The 21,880-nt window shown below is 36.4% G+C and overlaps 3 protein-coding genes across 14 annotated transcripts in view; 1 reads left to right on the plus strand and 2 right to left on the minus strand.

Annotated features, from left to right (window-relative positions):
• ttll5 (tubulin tyrosine ligase-like family, member 5) overlaps positions 1–5,400 on the minus strand; it is a 65,334-nt gene extending 59,934 nt beyond the window's left edge. For 7 of the 10 annotated variants that reach the window (XM_017302496.1, XM_008400269.2, XM_008400268.2 and 4 more), the window contains exons 1-7: positions 5,293–5,400; positions 5,128–5,199; positions 4,884–5,003; positions 1,749–1,855; positions 1,566–1,648; positions 825–931; positions 430–560 (exon numbers count right to left, since the gene is read on the minus strand). In XM_017302496.1, the coding sequence (XP_017157985.1) occupies positions 430–560; positions 825–931; positions 1,566–1,648; positions 1,749–1,855; positions 4,884–4,942 (487 nt within the window). In that variant the 5' untranslated portion in view covers positions 4,943–5,003; positions 5,128–5,199; positions 5,293–5,400. Of the gene's footprint in view, positions 1–429; positions 561–824; positions 932–1,565; positions 1,649–1,748; positions 1,856–4,883; positions 5,007–5,127; positions 5,200–5,292 lie in introns of all 10 variants that reach the window. The other 3 variants (XM_008400263.2, XM_008400264.2, XM_008400266.2) reach the window with 3 other exon arrangements.
• Positions 5,401–6,533: 1,133 nt separating this feature from the next.
• Positions 6,534–8,714, plus strand: erg28 (ergosterol biosynthesis 28 homolog). Of its 2 annotated transcripts, none has more exons than XM_008400261.2 (5): positions 6,534–6,701; positions 6,825–7,042; positions 7,674–7,764; positions 7,851–7,969; positions 8,076–8,714. In XM_008400261.2, exons 2-5 carry the CDS (start codon positions 6,910–6,912, stop codon positions 8,162–8,164), a joined length of 432 nt encoding a protein of 143 aa, XP_008398483.1. In that variant the 5' UTR covers positions 6,534–6,701; positions 6,825–6,909; the 3' UTR covers positions 8,165–8,714. The 2 variants fall into 2 exon arrangements, with proteins under 2 accessions (XP_008398483.1, XP_008398482.1); XM_008400260.2 differs by having other exon boundaries at positions 6,535–6,701; positions 6,801–7,042.
• Positions 8,715–9,315: 601 nt separating this feature from the next.
• Positions 9,316–20,853, minus strand: flvcr2a (FLVCR choline and putative heme transporter 2a). Of its 2 annotated transcripts, XM_008400258.2 has the most exons (11): positions 19,746–20,852; positions 17,678–17,819; positions 17,421–17,561; positions 16,922–16,989; positions 16,559–16,662; positions 14,568–14,678; positions 14,303–14,408; positions 14,091–14,202; positions 12,919–12,983; positions 11,669–11,776; positions 9,316–10,758 (listed from the first exon to the last, which is right to left on the minus strand). In XM_008400258.2, the coding sequence occupies exons 1-11, from the start codon at positions 20,283–20,285 to the stop codon at positions 10,708–10,710; spliced, it is 1,548 nt and encodes a 515-aa protein (XP_008398480.1). In that variant the 5' UTR covers positions 20,286–20,852; the 3' UTR covers positions 9,316–10,707. The 2 variants fall into 2 exon arrangements, with proteins under 2 accessions (XP_008398480.1, XP_008398481.1); XM_008400259.2 differs by lacking the exon at positions 11,669–11,776 and having other exon boundaries at positions 19,746–20,853.
• Between the last annotated feature and the right edge of the window lie 1,027 nt (positions 20,854–21,880).

Raw genomic sequence — 21,880 nt, forward strand, 5'->3', positions numbered from 1 at the left:
GTCTTGGTGATGCTGTTTTTAGGCTAATGTTCTGTAAAAAAAAAACCCACTGAGGCCTTCACAGAACAGCTTTATTTGTTCTGAGAGTAAATTACACAGGGTGGAGCTTCATTTGCTAATCAAGTGACTTGTTGAGCTAAATTGTTTTGCTGGATTTTATTTCGGGCTATTATATTAAATGGAGCTGAATACAAATGTACATCATACTTTTCACCATTTTATTGGTAAACAACCATTTAATCTCTCCCCTCCACCACTACATAACTAGGCACAATTATTGTGTTAAGTTTCAATTAAATAATTTGAAGTCGATGGTTGTAATATTTGACTGAATGTGAAAAAAGTTGAAGGGGTATTAATACTTTTCCAAGCATTCTATATCATAAAGGCAGCTCTGCTTAAGCTAGGTGAATCAGGAGAGGGTCTTACTGCGGAACTCCTCGCTCTCAGAGGGAAGCACAAAGGTCTGAGGAATTATATGGAAGTTTTTGAAGCCATAAGTCTGCTGCATCCGCTGGATGTTTTTATACAGATGGTCTTTGCGAGTTAATTCATATGACCTGGAAATCAGCAGAGATTTCAGTTTAAAACGTGCTCTACTTTGACATGGCATAACAAATACAGAAATAGATGACAGTCATAGAACACCCCCTGCCTGACAGCGTGATTCATTTCATGCTTCAGAGAGGCACCGGTCCAAACTAAATGTGTGTTGCAGGAGAAGCCAAAAAATACATTGCCTGAACTGAGGGGTTTGGAAAGGATTAGTAGTGTTATTTATAATACAGAAACCAGTAACAGGACACCCGGGTATTTCAGCGTACCTGGGAAAGTGGTTGACCTTCTGGAACTCTTGAAGGCTGTGTAGTAGGTAAGGCTTGAGGTGAGATCCAGTCCACATCAGGTTGAAGTTGTTACTGTTTGGGTGAACCTGGATGACAGAAACGTGGACCGACTTGTGCTGAATCGCATCCCATAAAGCAAATCACTAAAATAAAGTTAGTTAAATCCCTGCCATGCACTGTGAAATAAAATCCAAGACCAGCACTGAATTATGTGAATTTCAGAACCAGATCACTCCATGGCCAATGGACAAAATTACAGCATGGACTTTTAAAATTACATCAGAAAAACAGCCAACCCAAAGATTTTCCTTTGTGCCATGAGAATGCTTTGCTCAGTTTTACACTAAATAAATACATTACTAAAAATAATATTTATCAGAATACAAAATTCAAACAACTACTTTGTTTTTGGGGCTACCACCATATGTTTGTAATAAAGTGTAATAAAGTGTGGCTCTTTAGTGGCAGACACTCAGGTTAATTTGATCACTGGTCAAATGAAAGTCAACAAGCACATGACTAAAACATAAAAGAGGTTTAAAGGTTAACCAAACAGAGGATTGCACCCATTGATAATGCTTTGAATGTGTAATTGTTTTCTCCAGAGCAGCTCTGACAGTTGCATTGGGAGTAAACAGATGAAAGAAAAAGCTAAATGTTTGTTTTCGTCCTAAGGGACACAAATCTTTTAAACCTGCATGAATGAAGAATGAGCATTACCTCATGAAACCCATGATTTGTGAGTATTCGTCGTACTAGGCGGCTATCTGTGCGAACAATCTTGAAGGACATATTGTATCTCTCTGGTGAAAGGAAACACACAAGAGACAGGCAAAAATTAGACTGTCCAACTTATTGATGCTCTACATTTAAAATGTGTTATATAACTTTAAATGTTTGTACCTCCAACAGAGCAGATACGTCTGTTTTTTGAAACAACAGCTTCGGGTAGAAAAACAATAACTGGGATTGTCCTGCTAATGCCACTCCATGCGACGCAAGGATGTTCTCTACTCGGAAAATTAGACATGTGACATAAAAACCTAGTGAGTAAAAAGCATTACTGAGTAATTAATAAGAAAAATTACAACCACTTTGAATGTTATAGCCCAAAATTTTAGCAGTCATTACTAGGTACAGGATGGCTGCTGGTCAGTGTAACAAGGTTTTCCTCAACTCCATGGATTCATTGTGTTCATAATATGAAAGAAGCTTTGTTTTGCTCTGTTTAATAGCTAAATTGTAGCACTGTTATGGTCTGCTTTACCTGTTAAGCAGCCTTTACCTGTTTAAAAAATTTTTTAAAAATAATATTTGTAAATCATCAAAGTTGCAAAAGACAGAGCTATGGAATACCTCACATCATTGTTAGTAAGATATAATTACGCTATGTTTATTTATAAATACGTTAAAATATTTTAGTAGCAGTAGAAATAACTATTATTTCTGTTTTGTTTTAAAGGGAAATAGTTAATGTTATACATTTCGGTTTTAAATTTCTGTGCAAGAACCCAGCTGTTGTGTAATCACGGTTTTTACTTTTAAAAATCTCATACTAGCCCATGCCTTATCATTACAAAAAAGCATGGATCTGAGCCAGATAAAGACAAGAATCTGGCAAGGCCAGTAACAAATGCATCCCCCCCTGTCGTATCTCACCCTCAGACAACAACTTCAAACCAGTAGTGACATGCATATCACATAGCAAATATAAGATAAGGCATGACAGTGATGAAGTGCGACTCAATCAGGTATGACTGGTACAGATAAAGTGGGTGAAATGTAAACAATTCCTCCATCCAGTTTTCAAAGCAACTATGTGAAACTGTGTGGAAAATAAGTTTCACTGAGATATCAAGATGAATACACTTGATAAACTATCCCGATATTTTAAATGGATATACCAGATAAAAATAAAAGTCTGATCACAACTGCATCTCGGAACTCATTCAACTTAAATTGCTTAAGAAAGGCATTGAATAAAAGATACCTGAAATGAAAATACTTCCAACTGAAAATGAGGGACCAGCAAACAATATGCTAGAAAACTTTGAGCAAACTTTCAAAATATCATAACACTGTCACTGTACCTTACTTACTGAAACTAAGACCAAATACAGGCAGCAAACACTGTTAAGAAAAGGTTAACATTTTTTTTCTCAAGAATTGTAAATTTCACACCAGCAAGTCCTTCTTTTTCTCAGCAAGACAATGTATAGTCTGACAAGTTCTGCAAAAACAAAGTGTTGTTAGCCAACTACCATGCCAAACTGAAACCATTATTTTGTGTTTTACTCAAAACAGCTAATAATTCTTATATTTAAGATCTCTCTAATACTATTTTCATGGAACAAAATAAAAACAAAACACTAAAGTTGTACTGCTCTGTGTCTTGCACTCTTGGAATATTGCATTTATTAGTGTATGTTCATTCAGAGTACACATGCATCACTTTGGACTCTAGTATCTTTAGTAGTATCTGTAAAGTTATACTTAGTAGTACTTTGAATTATTCAGTGTAATGTGTTGCCTGATTGTTGTACATTGCCCTATTCTACATTATTGATTCCTCCTAATACAAAAGATAAGGTTGAAAAGCACAATAGCTATACTATATTTTATTTTATGTTACATGACTAGTGTTAGTTAAATATTAGTTTTCAAAATAAATGTCTTATTGCTGTTATAATGAGAGAAATATACGAATTTTTAGTCAACACAAACTGACTTAGGACAAGCACGCTGAAAGCAGATGATACAGTAATGGTCAGTAAGGTATGACTAAGAATAGCTTGAAGAGGGAATTATTTGGCCAAAAGAAGAAAGACCAGCTGCCACATTCACAGTGGAGAGCTAGCTTATTCTCTGCATATCAAAAATATATAACAAACTCTACAATGATGAGATCTGATTTAGTCTAAAACACATTTTGGTTTGAATGTATTTAATTAGAATTTCTCAAACTATCCCTAGAGATTGTACGCCAACAATTAAATAACACAATTTAGATAAACTATAACAATTTGTGAAGATATAGACTAGGAAAAAAAAACTATGATCTTGATCCATCAAAGTGGCATATTAATCATATCTTAAGAGGCACATATTGTAGTGTCAGCCAAGGGATCAGCAAGGTAAGAACCTAAGTGAGACTAAAGAGGACAGTCTAATTACACAAGCTGCACACACTTTGAGAAAGAGCCTCTCTGCAGCTTGTAATGGTAGAGAAAACATTGTGCAATACGCTAAAGACCATTAAAATAGAAAACCTACAATTGGAATGCTTATATTAAGAATGGTTGATTTATTTGAAATTTCAGATATGAGCAAAAAAAAAATCAGACTGAAGCAAAATTATGCTAAATATCTACACTTTTTTACGCTCGTTTAAGGCCGATATTATGTTTTTGTGGTGACTGAAAATATAGTTTTGTAGAATTCAATCAAATTATTTTTATTTTAAATACAAAAAACAGACTAAAGTATACAATAACATACAATATACAATAACCACAAATTGTGTTTATTCTAATAACTCTTCAGTTGTTCAGCATATAGTATATGTAAAACATGAAACACAATGAGCTTAGATCCAAAATGGGATGAGTGGCATTTAAATACCAGTATTACAGATACTGTATTGCATTGCCTCCCACTTCCACCAAATGTTTACACACAGGCTATTGTTCAAATAATGTAAGACAGATTGGTAATTAGTTTAATTGCGTTGTGTTCTAACAGACCAAAGTGTTGCTTGTCATCAACTGCATTTGGCTGTACTTTCACTCCAACACACAAGCTGTCCCAAAATATGACTGCACAAAAAGACAGAGCTCATCATTTTTAATTTTGTCTAAAACCAACTGCTAAGATATAGATATACTGTAAGATATAATAAGATTATTAAATAAAATGTTTTACATCCTGAATATATTTACATTTGTTTCCACACCACAAAAAATATCCCACAGCAAGTGTCTAGAACAGATTGCTATTTTTAAAGTGCATCAAACAGCAGAAGAGGAGTTCTGAGATTACCCATGTTCGTCCTCAGAAGAAGACTCTGAGTCCTCTTTCTCCCGAACCACGGCTGGCATTTTCCCATCAAAGTCCGGCTGACTACCCGGTGAAATCCTCCAGGTAATACCGAAAAATGTTCTACTGAGAATAATGGTGGTTACATATGTCCGTACACATATTATACGTCTGTTGCACTAATTTCTCTAAGCAGTAAATACCGACACACGCATTAAATGTATAAATTAGTTCATACAAAATCTACCTGTGGCGGCGATGAAACCTTCTTACTGCACACACACAAGACGTTGGCACGGACTGGCGGTTATACCATATGCTGGTACCAACCAAAACAGAGTCACTTTAGATGTAAAACCAAAGTAACATTATTACTGAACCTAAGTATAAATGTGAACCAATATAAACTTACCCGTACCTTCCGGTGCAGAAACGCTAACAGCTAACTAGCAGGCGGAAGCATCATAGCACCGTTAATCTTCCTGGTTACTACAACAACTGAGTAGCAACAGTGCAGTGGGCATGCGCACTAGCTAAAAACGGTTGTCCATGTGAGGAACGTTTAAACTAAACGTTAATCCCCCTTTACAGCAGGTGTTGTCAAATCGTTTTTGGATTATTTTAATGTAAATATTTTTTTTACATTTATTTGATTCACATCATGAAATTAAATCCGAATCTCATGTAAAATTCCATATGTGTCGACTTGCGCTATCTTTACCAACCCATTCAATACCTTTTATTAAGCCCTCATTTCTGCATTGAAAAGTTTTTTTATGGTGTGACGTAACATTGTGATCTTAAATGTTATTACCACCTTCTATGACTGAGACACGTTGTGCAGAGATGTGAATGTGTCATCTTTCAGTTTTCATTGCCACTGCTATTTGTAATATAAAAAAACAAAACTGGGAGACATGTCACAAACCTACTTCCTGATTTTACAATATATTCATTCCACCTTGATATTTTATAATTATCTAATTTATTTTCAAACTTATGACATCTTGACAATCCTGTTGTGGCCAGATAATTGATTTACCTATGGTTTCAGATCACTTTTTTCGTCTTTTTGAATAAGCAAAACACTTCTTGAACCAGACTTAATTTAGATATAAGTACAATAGCAAAGTAGAAGTTCAAGACAGCATACAGTCAGAAGGCTGAATGTGGGATGAGGAAAAGCAAATGACAGATTGATGGTTGGACAAACATAAACAAAGTCTGAGAGAACATGTATTTTTCTTCCCTTTTTCTTCCCTCTCAATATATCAGAACCTGAAAAATACTTCAATTTTATGCTGTTCGAAACCCTCTGAACTTTGTAAATGTGTCATGCAATTTTAGCACGTCTGGCTTAGATTTTGTTGTGTGGTTTTCTAAAGTCAAAATTAATGAGACCATTTCTGTTGTAAATCATCCCTAAGTATAATTTCAGCCCATGTTTCAAGCCAAACCCCAAAATTATGCAATTAATTGTTACAGTGTAATAAAATCTGCAGTGACATCTACTAGCCCCTCCCCTATCTAGAAACACTAACATGCTGTCTACTCGCTATACGAATGGGTGAATTGTTATTGGTCCGCTTAAGAAATTGGGCGGTACCTTAAGTTTTAGGACGACCAATCATAATAATGGTTCGATTGAATGGAGCCATTTTTTGGAGTCTTGTTATTGGCTTACCCTGTGGGCAAAGATTGGGGAAAAGTCACCGTTTCAAATGTAGCTAAATACTCGGTTGGCTGACGTCCACCTGTGGTTTTTAGTCTTGCCAGATTGTATTTTAGAAACATGACGACGCTGTAGTTTGACTATCGCTGGTGGGTAGCTATGGTTTTCTTTGTTTTTTTCCCCTCATTGACGAATTTACAAAAATATTAGTCTGTTTAGAGATATTAATGATTGTAATCTCCTGACAGATGACCTTGAATGTGTGTGTTAAGCCGCTCAGTTGCTCCTGCGGTCTGAGCTTTCCTGGACTGCTGTGAGTCGACAGACTCTCTGACAGGTGCGTCACTGACTGCAAATATGAGCCGTTTTCTGAACGTTCTCCGGAGCTGGCTGGTGATGGTGTCCGTCATCGCCATGGGAAACACCGTGCAGAGCTTCAGGGACCACAGCTTCCTCTCAGAGAAACTGTACACGGGAACGCCAGAGTTTGGTGAGTATTTATAATGTCAGATGGAAAAGTTAGGAACAACCCGTGTGTTTTCTAACAGTTCTGATATTCGATTTCTGATTTGGGATAAATTTGGCCACATCGTTTTGCAACTTATGCGTTTGCAAAGGGTTTTGGAACTCAAATCAGTTAAAAATCTGACATAACACAACAAGAACAGAAAATGTGTTTGGCTTAAACCACATACAGGAAACAAACCTCATACTGAAAAGCATGGAGCTGGAAGTGTCACGGTTTGGGGATCTGGACCAGCAGACCATTATAAAATCGAACATCAAGTATCAGAGCAGAATATTTGAGAACATTTATAATGATAGTAAAAGGATTAAGCACAGATATTGATTTGAAATAGACTTTACATGCAAGAAACCCCTCAAACATCTCGGTCGAATGTTGGAGTAGGAAAAAAAAAAATCCTCGGATTGATGTCAGCGACTGTTAAACAATTACAAGACTCACACCACACCACCCAGAAGGAGAGAGAACTGGCAAATGTTGATCTACACAGGTTTATTTTATGATCATGTAGCTAATTAAAAACAGGCTTTAAAAAATTCTTACATATACTGACTGCTTTATTATGCCTCTCTCTCTACTCCTCTACTTTCTCTAGTAAATGGTCTCCAAGCTCGAACATTTGGTATTTGGACATTGCTGTCGTCAATCATCCGCTGTGCCTGTGCCATTGATATCCAGAACAGAACGTAAGCTATACGGTTACGTTTTAAAACTCCTACATGCTCTTGGTTTACAGTCTTATTGTCATATTAATACATATTGGCTTCTACAGGCTGTATCACATTACTTTATGGACATTTGTGTTGGCACTGGGTCACTTTCTGTCGGAAGCATTCATCTACAAAACTGCACCACTGACTATTGGAGTGATGGCACCACTTATTGTTGCAAGTGAGTATGGAGGGGTAATCGCCTCAAATTTAGGATTTTATGCTTGAAACTTTTACTGGAAATTTATTCATTTGAAAAGCATCACATCTCATCTTGCTTTTCCCAGGTTTTTCCATCATAGGAATGCTTATTGGATTCCAATGTTTTCCAGAGACTCAGGAAGAAACAGGAGCACGGCAGAAGAAGCGAAACTAGTTTCCTCCTCCTCCTATTTTCCGAATCCACCACCAGCACACAGGCTTGGACCAGTAATTGTGTGCTGGCTTTGGCATTATGAAAGAAGTACACATATAAATTACTTTTTTGAGAGACTTTGTATTTTACCCTTTACATCCTTTGTATAAATATATATTTTATTGTTGACAGTGCAGTAGTTCTGGGTTTACCAACTGGGTAAATCCAGTTCTGGGTTTACCTAGCAATATTATAAAAGGATTAAGCCGCATGGTAATCTGGAATATAATTTTTTCACTTCATCTCTTTTTTTTTTATCAGTTCAGACTTACCAAAGAACTGCATCATGTAAGTGTTTAGCACACACACACACACAGTAGCTGTTTATTGATTTTTACCTCAGAAACAAAGTTGAGGTTTTATGAATTCGCAATAAAAAACTATTTATCTGCAGAGCAATTCAGACATCTTGATTCTGAAGGTGTAATTGTTTTTTTTTTGTTTTTTTTTGCATTATTTTTAGAAAATCATCCATGTTCGATATTTGAATTAAACTTCATTTTTGCCAGCATTTATGGTTTTATTTCTTCTTCTGATGAATATATAATTCAAACATGTATCAAACGTCCTTCATGATTCACAGATCTATCAGTCCATCTTCAAATAGGCACAAAATACCCAATTACCTAAAGAATATTGAGGTTAACTATCTGGGGATTCTAGGGTGTTTGGTCAAATTTGATTCCTGAAGAAACCGAGCTGGTTCTCCAGACATTAAGCCTTTGCATTATTGGTTGCAATTTTGTCCCATTTTAATACTTTTTTTTTTTTTAAATCCCCCCTTGTGGTTCATTTATGTCAGTTTAAGTTTTGGGGTTTTTTTAGCCTAAACTTACCAACTGCTCTTCATGCAACCCGTTTTACTTCTCTTTCTGACCCGTTTTTGGTGGGAATTTTAATATTAGTAGATTAGTACTTTGCCATGTCTCCCATATCATGTTTTTCTAAGGTCATTTAAATCTGTCTTATTTACTGGTGCTTCCTAAATCCCCAATGTTCATTATGAAAAATGTTTTGCAAATTAAAAATCTAAAAAATACTTTAATTACTGAACAACTCAGTGATTCAGAAATATAGCCATGAGGTGAGTGCAAATAAGGAAAAACTCACTGTTACAGCAGCACAGAAATATTTATTATCACCAATATAAATGTGCAACGTACAAAAGCCCTAAAAACTTGTAGTCAATGTTTGGCAGTGTTACAGTACATAATTCTGCAATGACCTTCTCACAGCTACAGAATGATCTGATTAAATGTGGAAATCATCCAATATTCCTACACAAAAAATTGAATGTATGCATTTTCCACAAACATGGACAAAGGAAATAAAAGTCATTTCCACACCATTTGATATTCTATTTTCAGAAATTAGTACCAATTCATCAATCAATAAACCCATCATTCCATTTATTTACCCACCATCCATTGATCTATGCACCTGTAAATCAGTATCAATCCACTCCTCTCTATTCAATATTCATCCACCCATTTTTCCAGTCATTCATTTCTCTATCCATCTATTCACCCAGCCATCCAGCCTGGTTTTTAAAGTTTCATAATCACAGTCCATCTGCTGTAGAAAATGATGTCATACATTCAAGGTGAAATTCTACATAAATTTCCAGAAAAAAAAAAAAGAATTACCCGAAATCAGTGCCAACTCTGTTCACACAACCTTAAAATATTCTACATTCGTATTCTGTTCTGGAAAAAAATATGCAGTGAAGACATTTGTGTGCAAAATGGCATATTTTCTTTTTCATCCATCTTGTTTTGTGCCAAAATTCTTCATCTTCTAGATATTTTTAAAATAGCGATTCAGACATATTCTTGTAAAATGAGGAGAAAACTGACCTCTGTGAGTGTACTCTGATGCACAGCATCAATCAGTATTTATACTTGGCAGAATACCAACCAGGTGATCCTTAAATGGCAAACGGGTGATATATGAGCCTTACTCAATGTAAAGGAAGGACGTCCCAGTTATGGTGTGCATTTAAAGATCACTGACAAAACATAGAACTCACAAATACGTAGGTGCCTTCACCAGAGTAAATACTTAAGTTCAGTAACACAGCACAAGTATCGGGAAACACTGAAAATTTCTCTTTAAATTAATATCTAAAAAGTTCTGAAAATCTGTTACCAAGAAACCTGTTGGAATGTTTACAGATTGGAGTCAGAAAATTAGAGACTGTCTCAACTGTAAGTGATGCATTTTCTGAAAGTGCATTTCAAACGTGTATAAAGGTTGGTTTAGAAATTGCATTTTAAATACTAATGTGATATTTTTGTAGCACGTCAGTGCAGTAAAAAAGGAGCAGCAGTTCTTAATACTAAAGAATCGAAGATGGGTGTCCATCATGGTCAGAGTCTCCATATACTCACTAGTCACAGCAGCATGTTGCATTGTAGTTACTTTGTCATGTTTACACATGCCGACATGTCCTTTAAGACTTTGTTTCTTCTCTTTGTGGTTTGCTGAGGCGACATCATTTCACCTTAGAACTTCCTCTCCTTCAGGATACCTTCTTGAACATCAGAGGCCATCATCTGGAAGAGACATGGGCAGACAATAAGCACTACTACAGCTTAGAAAACATTAATTAGTTACCATAACTATGCAGATTATACACAACTAGAACCTAGATCCAAAATCTGGGCATAATGATGATTGAATCAGATCTGAACATTCAGAGTCGCATAAAGACATTTACAAAGGCAGTCTTCTACCAACTGAAGAATATTTCCAGGATTAAAAGACTACAGTCCCAGAAGGACAAAGAGAAACTCATTTATCAATAGTGTCTTTGTAGGTCTGCCTATGAAAAAAGGAAAGAAAGAAAAGAAGACCACTGTTGACCCAGAATGCTGCTGCTTGGGTTCTCACTAAAACCAGGAAGATGGTGCACATCATCCCAGTTAACATCCTTACTCTGGCTCCTTGTAGCTCAGATAACAAACTTTAAAAATACATTTGTTAGTTTATAAATTACTGAACAGATTAAGACCAAAATACAAGACTTGTCATTGTATCAACCTTCCAGACCACTCAGATCTTCTGGTAATTAAAACCAAACATGAAGAAGCAGCACTCAGTTTTTATGGTAGAACAAACTTCCAAAAGACTGCAATACTGTTGAAATACAGATTATTTAAATCTAGGTTAAAAACTCTCCTTTTTAGAGTCGTTGACTAGTAAGTGGAACACTGATCAACATATCTGATATGCATTGATGACGACATTTGACAAAATGATACGTTTGCTTGTTTTCAGAACTGGTGACTGTTTTTAATCATGAAAAGCACTTTGAACTCCCTTGTTGATGAAATGTGATATACAAATAAACTTAGCACAAACTAATTCTGTTTGCATCAAGAATATAACTGTTTTAAGGGCTACAGTTTGCCATAGTTTTCATACCTTTGAGGTTTCAGGGAGTTTTTGCTCATATGACCCTACCTTGTTGTCACATCCATTTAGATTTTTGTGAAGTTGTGAGGTAATGTCATGACTCCTGCTGCTTGCTGTGGCCCCGTAGTCTCGCACTGATGTCTTGGACTCTGTAGGCTGTAATCATAGCTCCAGTATCAAAGATCTGGGGGACCCATAGGGTCATCTTTAACCTTCACACCATATCACCTCCACCAGTGGCTCCAGAAACTCCTGCACACCCACCTACAGCAACCTGTCAACTAGGCCACCAAGCTCTTTGTACAGACTTTAATAAGGAAACTGTAGCATACTTAATATCAAACTTAATTTCTAGAATAATTTAGTTTCCAGGTATTTTTTGAAAGCCATTGACAAAAGAATCTGGTCTTATGTTAAACAAGTATGCAGGAGTCCTGGTGTATTGAGTCAAAGCTGCGTTTTTATTCAAATTTAAGCAAAAAAAACAAAAAACAAAACAAGGAATTTTGCTTGTTTTAAAATGCAAGCTGCAGATAACAGTGAATTAACGTTAAATTTAACAGGGTTTTTTTGTTTGTTTGTTTTTTTAAAGAAAAAATTCAAACGGATGGATGCCAAAACATTTTGTTTCAGGACATATTATTCTGCATTACTCTTTTTTTGGTGTCTTTAGAATAACATGACACTATAGTATGGTATAGTATAGTATAGTATAGTATCCCTGTAAAATTTGGTTTATTAAATCAGCTCAAAGTAAAACCAACTATACAGATTCCCTACTCAAAATGTATTTTAAGGGTTTATTCCCATTATGACATATTACAAAATTGAAAAATTTTACTGAAATGTTATGACTTGCACAATCATTGGGATGACAGTTGTTCAGTTCATTGAGCAGTCACAAAAATATCACAAAATATCAGATATTTTGCGATTTAATTTCTAAATGACAAAATATCTTAAAGCAGTCAGCTGCACAGATACTGAAAGCTTGGAAAGCAGTGCCATTTCTGAAGCAAAACATAACCACGCAACAACATAACCACGCAACTGACAATCTTTTGTACATTGTAAGCAGCAAGAAGGAGGCTTGTGTTTTTTGTTGAAGGCTTAGACATACCAACACAAAAGTTTATCCCTACAGCAAAGAAACCCCAGAAATCAACAAGCAGGATGTTACAATGAGGAAAAACTGGAGCCAAGCAGCCAGAAGAAACTGCAGAGACCAAGCCAGACTGGGACCTGACCTGGTGAAAGATCCCCGTTTCAGACCTTAAGCACCTCACACAGATACTTACACTCACTCGCTGCACCTCAGCCTGTTGATTGGCCTTCTGCCGCCGGAGGTCAGATTCTATGAATCCTGTGAGAAATAGAGGTATTATACTGGCAGACTAAATGTTTAAAGTTGATGCAATTAAAAAGAAAGAATATTTCTACATTCTAAACGGTAAAATGTGTCAAGTAAATGTCTTGTGTGCTGCAACTTTACATTAGTGTGCAAAAAAACCTAAACAAATTGCATATAGTGTGAAAAGAATTTTGTAACCTGACAACTGATTTTCAGTCAACGTTCAGCAAAAAGCTGGTGATCTTCACAGAAAATAGTGAAAACAACTTTATCCAAGTTATTTCACAAATTGACTATGCATGAAAATATGAAGTACAAACATATTGTGATGGGAAAATTATTGTAAATGAACACCTGCTGGTCATATTAAATTAAGTGCTTGTGAAAGAACCTGTATGAGTTACACACACAAGGTTGGGAGTCGTTTTCCTGCAGCGACATGGGAACCAGACTGTTTCTCACATGTTTTAGTATCAAACCTATGTGTTGACTCAGTGCTTCATTATTGATTGTCTTACAAGCTCTCTGTATTGTGCACACCGTACAAAATAAACCTGATTGAGTGATTTTATCTTTTTTTTTGTCCCACAACAATATTGAAGGCAAAAACTGTTCGAGCAACTTTCACAAATTTGTTTTAAATGTATCCACTAGGGGGCAGCAAACATCCAAAGATGATAACAGCTTTTACTCAAGTAAAAAAAAAAAAAAACGGACTTGCTGAAGTCTTCATGCCCTTTGACATTTTGTCACGTTACAACTGCAGACTTTAATGTGTTTTGTTGGGTTTTTACACAACAGAGCCACACAAAGCACTGCATGGCTGAAAAGTAGAAAGAATATGAGTTTTTAAAATGTTTCAAGTAAGAGTCAAAGTGTGAAGAATGACACAAAGTACTAAATGATATGCTTTTGGAATTTGATTTTCTTATTTGGTTGGAATCCAAGTGCTTTTTCATTTTCATCTGTCCCCATGTAAAAATGGGGACAGATGCTTGCTTATGTAAAAATGTTTCTTTAGGCTGTAAAGATTTCAGACCTTGGTCTATAGCAATAAAATCCCAATAAAGAAATTGTAGTTTGTGGCTGCAAAGTGACATGTTGATGTTCGTGTCTCACCTGTTATTACTGTTCCAATTAGCAAAGAAATACACAGAAACACATTTCCAAGTAAAGTTCCCCATTTATCGATAATCTTTCCTTGTACAATGGTGAAAACGATTCCAAAAATCTGCAACAAGAGTATACCATAAGAAGTGTTTATGGCCCAAAAGTAAATACATGTCACGTGTTTAAAAGTGTGCAGTTAATCAGTGCCACCAACAACCAACCTGAGCTGAACAGTTGAGCAGACCCGACGAGGTTCCCTCAGATTCTGGGAAGGTGAGCTCCACTGCGAACTCAAAGCCAAGAGGGAGATATCCGGTCATGAAGAAGCTGCAGAAATCATACCAAGTAATCTTTTGGGATTTCTACTCAAGTACAATTACACTGATGTACTGCTGCTCTTGCCCACATACTAATTGTCTTAATTAGTACTACTCAAATGTCCTTGAACATGTCACAGTATATCAACGGCTCAGTTCGTCTACATACCCTAGAACTCCAGCGGTGATGAACACCACCCAGAGCTGCCCCAGGTTCAGGGTGAAGGTGTAAACCAGCATCCCAACCAGAGAGAAGATGTACACCACCAGGGTGGTTTGTCTGCAGAGGAAGAAATTTTAAAAGAATTATTAATAATAAGTATACCAAACATCCACACCAACTGTAAGAACTCAAAGCTAACCAGGATGTTCAGATAACACTTATGAATCTGAAATACTTGAGTGGCTTTTATTTCAGTTCTATCCAGGCTATTGCTGTTATGCACCTTTGTGTTTTTGAACACTTTTTTCTTCCACTTCCATTAAATATCTTTGATTCAGCACACCGAACTGCCAGCTTCTTTAGTAGTGAGCTGCTGCAGGGTGTCGGTGATGATCGTTTATGTGTAATAATTATTTATTTGGAATATTTTATAAATTTTCTGAGTTCATGTTGAGTTTTCACTGACTATAAGCCCTCAAATTCAATGTAACAGAAATATAGCTAGAAATAAGCAAGCGTATGCAATGACTAGCAGTTTCAAATTTTGCATTGAATTATCTAAAATTACAGACTATGTAGAGAATTAGAAGCAATGGAAAAACAATATAGGATGTTCAAATACTAAGATGTTTAAGAATGTTTTTTAAAAAATACCTAAAATCTACATTTAAATTGGCTTAAACATTTGACAAGACAAAAATTAGCAAAAAAAAGGTTTGAAAGGTATAAAGTACATCTTTAGATAAAATTAAAGACATTAACTTGGAATTGAGTTTTTAAATTTAGCTTGCAGTCCAAAAAAATATACCTCTATTAATACTATTAAAAACACTATTATTAAGTGTATCCCAACCACTTTCTGTGGAAAAAAAACAAAACATGCTTACTTTGAGAACACAGCCTCTTGCACAGTCATGCGTAAATTATGCTGCAAAACATTTTGTTGATATAGCAAAGTCCAGTGAATGTCTGACACAGTAAGACAATGTGAGGGTCCAGAGTAAACCTGAGCCAAACTGCTTTGACAGCTCTGCATTTACTGTGGCATGTGAGGAATCTGAGGATTTTAACCTGCCACAGTAGATTGTGCTTCCTGTAATGAGGCGCACTAACAGGTGAAGACACAAGGAGACACTTACTTTGAGGAATGCAATCATAATTCTTCCCAAAAATAAAAATACTTTTTTTTTTTTTTTAATTCAGCTTCAAGTGCCCCAAAAGTAACCTCAATTGAAGGTTTTCCAGGTCTTTGAAGGATTTCAGCAAAGGCTGTACTCAAAAACATTCTTTTTATTGAACTTTAAGCATTTTTTACTTAAAAGCGTATAAAAACAGTCTTGCAGGATTCTTGTTGATCTCAATTCAACTTGAGTAATTAAATATTATTGGTTGCGAGTGTTTCTCAAACTAGACAAAAAAAAAAGAAAGAAAAAAAAAGATCTTTCAGTAATTCAAATCAAAATGTAAAAACTATAGACTCAGAGTGATATACCGTGTTTATTTCTGCCAACTAATGATTATGGCTAACAGTAAATGAACACCCAAAACTGAACGAATCAGAAAACAAGATTATATGAAACTAATATATAATATAGTGACAGTATTTTATGTCACAGAACACAAGAATACAGTTATTGTCAAACCTTTAATGCCATATTTTCACCTTTCAACATAAATTTGGTTACAACACACTGAACAACCAGCTCCTGACCTTTTGTGGTTGAACCTCATTCTGGAGAGGAGCAATGTTTTATTTTTATTTTTTAAGTCAGCTCCGTATTTTGATTTTGTAGCCATCAGATTAATTTGATTGTGTGAATATGTTGACCAATTGAACATGAAATTACATAAAAGGGACTTTGCAGGAGAAAAATCCCTGCACTGGTTGTTGTTCGTGCTAAATTAGTGTTTGGCTTCTCATTGATGTCTAGTAACATGGCTCACTTTTACCTTTACAAATATCAGGTTTCACAAACAGAGTTAGAGGAGGATCTTACTTGTAGGTCTTGGTCTTGTCAAGCCAAAAGCCACAGATTAGAGATCCTGCCATTCCAGCAATGACAATGGTTAAACCGATCCTCCCAGCATTCAACTCTTCACCCTGAGGTGAAACACCAGGGTGATTAATTATTGATTCATTAATTACTGATTCATGGAACACAGTCATTATTTTACCCAGACTCCTAACATCCAGAAATGTTATCTTTGTGATGGTCAGCTGTCCTGAAGCTTTAGAGTTTGGTGGTAAAATGAATTGTACAAAAGCTTAAAACATAGAAAATGTCAACCAGTGCTAAGAAAGGACAAAGGAAGCATCACAGAAGAGAACATTTCCCCAGCAATAAAATAAAGGAACTTACAGGGTAGCGATCAATTATCATTCGGTTTAAAAGTGTGGAAATGGCGTAGAAACTGCCAACATTCAACCCTGCAAAAAAAAAAACAGAGACCTTTATTATTCAGCTGTAAATAAAACAGAATTACACATTAGCAGCAAAGAAAAGAGGACATGCAATTTTAAGGTAGGCAGATGTGTGCCGATCTTCAGAATCAAGAAATGGCTAAGAAAAAAAGCTTATCGTTAAAAATTCCCTGTATAGCCATCAAATATCAGCACAATTATTAAACAGGTACACAAATGGAAAAGTGGCAAATGGCCCTGAAAGAGGAACCAAGTTCATCTTCACACAACAGTGTGGAGAGGCTGTTAGGAGGGTCATAAAAATAAACATTTCCAAAGTTTTCACACATTATGCTACTGCATTAAACTACATATGTTGAAAGGTTTTACACATCTTTGCCAGGGTCTTCCATAAATGTGAAGGCAGTTTTCACACATTTTAAGCAAGAGGGACTAACCATAGCTGATCACAAGTAACATGAAGGCCTTGTTGCACAGCAGCCTCCAGATGGAGGCCATGTAAGAGTAATCAGTGGAGCGGGAAATCCTGGCTTGAGCCTGGGACTGGGTTGGTGGGATCTCTGGTCTCTCCTGAAACACTACAAAACAAATGGTCGTGCAAAGAATCAATTGCTGAGGAGATTGGTTTACGATGATTAATGTAAACAGAGCTACAACACAGAACCCTAATGCCCTTTTGGGGGAGTTTACATACCGATGACCACAAGTACAAAGATGAAGGTGGCCACACCCGCACCAATGTAGAACATGAATCTGATGTGATACGCCAACTCGTCTACATCCTTTACATTAGGAACAAGTATGGGTGGGACCAGGAACCCAATGGCAACACCCAACTGCAGACAAAAAAAAGAAAATGAAAATACCTTTTACAAGCAGACGTCAAATACATTACAAAACCAGTAGAAAGTGCATGTATGGATCTATTTAAAATTCACATTTGTCCTCAGTTTCCTGGTTTCATTGAGCATTCAAAGTAACCAGGAGAGCTGATTTCATTTGGCATTTTCATATGTGGGGGGAAAAAAATTTAATAAAATTGATTTTGCGAAAAATTTCCTGAATGTCTGCAGGAATTAAAACGCACAATAAAACCAGGAAGCATAGGATTAAAGGACAGAGGGCAAAGCAAGTGAACATTAACAAAAATTGGTCTTTTTATTGTTACTAAAGGCCTAAACCACAAAACAACCAGAATGTGTGTCCAACACAGGTGAAAGAAGACGCTGAAATTAAAAAAAAAGTTCACACTTGACAATAGATTTGAGGAGTCTTTTTTCACATAGTAAAAACTTCTAAAGTTGTTCGATCAGAAAGCATAAATCTGTCACATGCAAAACTTTTCCAAGACCCATTTTATGTCTTGCAGATAAGAGAAAAACTGATACGCTTTCAGGAAAAATATAAAAATGATTCTCTCCCTCCACAGTGAGGAATGCAGCTCGCTATGTGGACATATCCTGAATGAAATTTCAATTTCTGCTTATTTTTCACAAATTTTTAATGCATGTTGAGGAGCAGACTGTAAGTGGAAACCAAACATCATTATCAGCCTTTTGTGATGTCAAGAGAAGAAACACACAGCCTGAAAGAGTCACTTTTAATACTGCAAGTATTTCTCTATACAATAGAGCGCCATTGCGTTAGTAATTCTGCAGTGATTTTAACCTCCTTGTCAATTTTGACAAGTGGAAGTAGAATGAATTATGAACATAAATATCCAGATTTATTTTTTGCTAAATTATTAATTTCCACAGATCTAAGGTTATGTGAATGGTAGATCTATTGTATATTTATTTGTTTTGCTTAGACCCTCGTCCTGGTCAGTCAGCCTCCTGCAGTGATTAACAAGCAGAAGCAGCTGCTGGGGCTGATCTGATCGTTTAGTGAAGGAGTGAAAAGGTTTTTGTACCACAAATTAACGTTTATATTTGAAGTCAACTCGGAGATAATTTTTTGTTATTTTTATAAGTAAAAGAAAGATTTAAAAGGATCGGCGTATCAGTCAGCAGAAGGGTACAAAGCACAAGACAGAGAGACAGTAAATGGAGAAAATATGGGACTACGAAAAGCTGAATGTTCCTCAAATGATTAAGACAAGAAAACAGGTCAGGCAGCCAAAAACTCAACAACAAAGCTGCAGGAATTTATGGTCGCATTCTAATAGAAGTCTGCTCTTTCAAAGAAAACATTCAGGCCTGGCTACATTGTAGGACGTGTTGCTGTCTGAGAAATGTGCCACAACCACAGCAGAAAAAAAAATACTGACTGCATGAACATAGGAGCAGCATCATAGTTTAGGGTTGCTTTGGCAGTAAAGTTTTTTGTTGGGGTTAATGAAATAGACTGGTTCAACTCAAAACGTTTAGTGTTTAAACCCAAAAAAACAGTTATCCAGCATTACAGTTAATGAAAAAAGTTGACATTTTAGATTTTTTTAAAACCCAGTCATAGGTGTACTTTAAACAGTTCCCCCTTGCACTGAAGATGACTGCATGAACACAGTGAATAGATGGAAAAAAAAGTTGAAATTTGAGATTTTTTTTAAATTCAGAAATGTCGATGCTTTTTCTAGAAAATTTCTTAGCTTAAATCTCAAAATTTCTGCTTTTTTTCTAGCAACTTATCAACTTGTCCTTGTTTATTTTCTTTGAAAATTTCTGATCTAAACGTTTCTGAGGTATTTGGCAGAAATGTACTCAACTTCAAACAGCTCCCCCTTTTGCCCATGTTACCCCACGTTGCCCCATCAACTTACTCACTTGATTCCCAAAAACCCCAATGGAGCAGGCGGTGGAAACCTCATTTGCTCCGAACCAGACTGAGGCCAGGTTGGAGGGGATCCCGAGGATAAAGACCTGAGCCAGAGCGCTGGCAGACTGTCCGTGTAGGGTCACCCAGAACAGGTCAGGTCGTGCGCTGGCCACCTTTATCCACGTCCCTGCGCAGTTGAGCGCGTTGGCCACCAGCGCAGTGCAGCGCAGTCCATACTTCTCCAGCAGCCAGGTAACCGGGAATATGAAGGGGATGTACGCGAGCATGTAGATCATGGACAGCCAGTCTACAGCGAAGCCGTCCACGTTGTAGAACTTCATGATGATGTTGCTGATGATCCCGTACTGGATCCATTGGTAAGCGTTGCTCAGGGAATAAGCGCTGAACAGGAGCACAATCACCCAGCGCCTCTTGTAGAGGCGCGTCGGGAGCGCCGAGCCGCACTCCCCGTTTGGGATGTCAGCCTGGATCCGAACATCTTTACCCAAATCCGGACTAATCTCCTTGGTGTCCTGGTCGCCTTTCATGTTCTCCCGTATAGAATGACACTCAACGCCAAACACGGATGAAATGAAGGAACTTTAAATGGAAATAAAACTGGTGTCGCTTTCGAGACATCACGTGATTCTGCCCCCCAAAAAATAAATTGTTCCAACAAAACCAGGAAGTTCTGTGGCCACATCAGCAAAAGGGGAATTGATCAGAAGTCAGGTTGTTTGCACGGGACCGACCTGCCGAACCAGTAGTTGAATCAATACTGAGGATTTTCTCAGAAAATCCATTTAACTCCTCCCAGCTGCTGAGATAAGGAGGACAACGAGACAGAGAGCCACGTAGTGTCATGCTTTGTTTTTGTTAAGTCTTTCATGTTGGTTTCTGCCCTGTAGTGTTAATTTTAGTTACATATTCTTAAAGTTAGTACATTTCCCCAAAGTTTTCCATTCCTCTGCCAGCTGTCGCCAGTCAGTCAATTAGATTCACCTGGTTTCCATCTCATTTCTCTCATGTGCTTACTGGCTTTTTAAGATCTGTTAGATTTTCCACCACTAGTTGGAAAATCTAACAAATTTTCCAACTAGTTGGTTTGTGTTTCTGAGCTTATTCAACCCTGAAGCTTCCCCCCCCCCATCATCCTGTCTGTATATATAGAAGACCAAGCATGCCACAATCCAGTAATTTGATTTCATTAAAAATGTCATTTAAATAAAACTCAAAATATGTATATTTATCCACGTGGTTTTAAAATGTGTAAACAATGTGTTAAATACACAATTTAGTAATTAAAAGTGAAATATTAATTTTCATATACAGTAAAATCCCATATTAAGGATCACAATAAACCAAATTGTTTTCTAATATACTGTTTAATTATGTATAAATATCTATGGTAAAAATTAATTTTTAATAAAAGGCTTGTCTCATTTTATTTCTTTTCAAAATAAAAATGATTTATTGCACGTTTATACTTTTATTTGCATGCATATTTTTGCTAAAAATTGATTTAAAGACTTTTTTTAATTGGATTATGGCACTTTTGGATTTCCATACTTTGGTTGCACTTGTCCTTACACTTTCTGACATGCAAACTCACTCTTTTGCAAATGCTACTAATTAGCAGTCAACCACAATTGTGCTCTCTGAAGTTCCTCTACATACTGTTCCTACAAAACCAGAAGTAGCTTTTTGTTCTTTTTGACTCAGTTAATCTGCTTGTTCTGTTTAATCCCCACTGCTGTAAACAATGAGCGCCTTGTTATTGGGTTTAGTCCACAAAAAGGTGACTGCCGACTATGAGCTTTAGAACAATCTAATAATAGTCCTTCAACTAAAATATATTACATACATCATATGGGTTAATGCAGATTGGAAAGTATTGTCACCAGTTATGGCATAGCTACCTTGAAAAAATAACTTTAATCAGATTACTAATAAATTAATTACTGACTGCTTGATTTGGAAAGTAGCTAAGTTACATTAAAAGTAACTTTTTTAGCTACTTTCAGCAGCTGTTGACAATGTTTCACCACTTGTGAAAATTACATTGAGCTTTGCCAATACTTAATTGCAAGTTGTTGTATGATGGTAACATCAACTATCTGCTGTCACTCGACGCATAGAGGAA

The sequence above is a fragment of the Poecilia reticulata genome, linkage group LG22 (genome assembly GCF_000633615.1).
Source record: "Poecilia reticulata strain Guanapo linkage group LG22, Guppy_female_1.0+MT, whole genome shotgun sequence".
Taxonomy (NCBI): domain Eukaryota; kingdom Metazoa; phylum Chordata; class Actinopteri; order Cyprinodontiformes; family Poeciliidae; genus Poecilia; species Poecilia reticulata.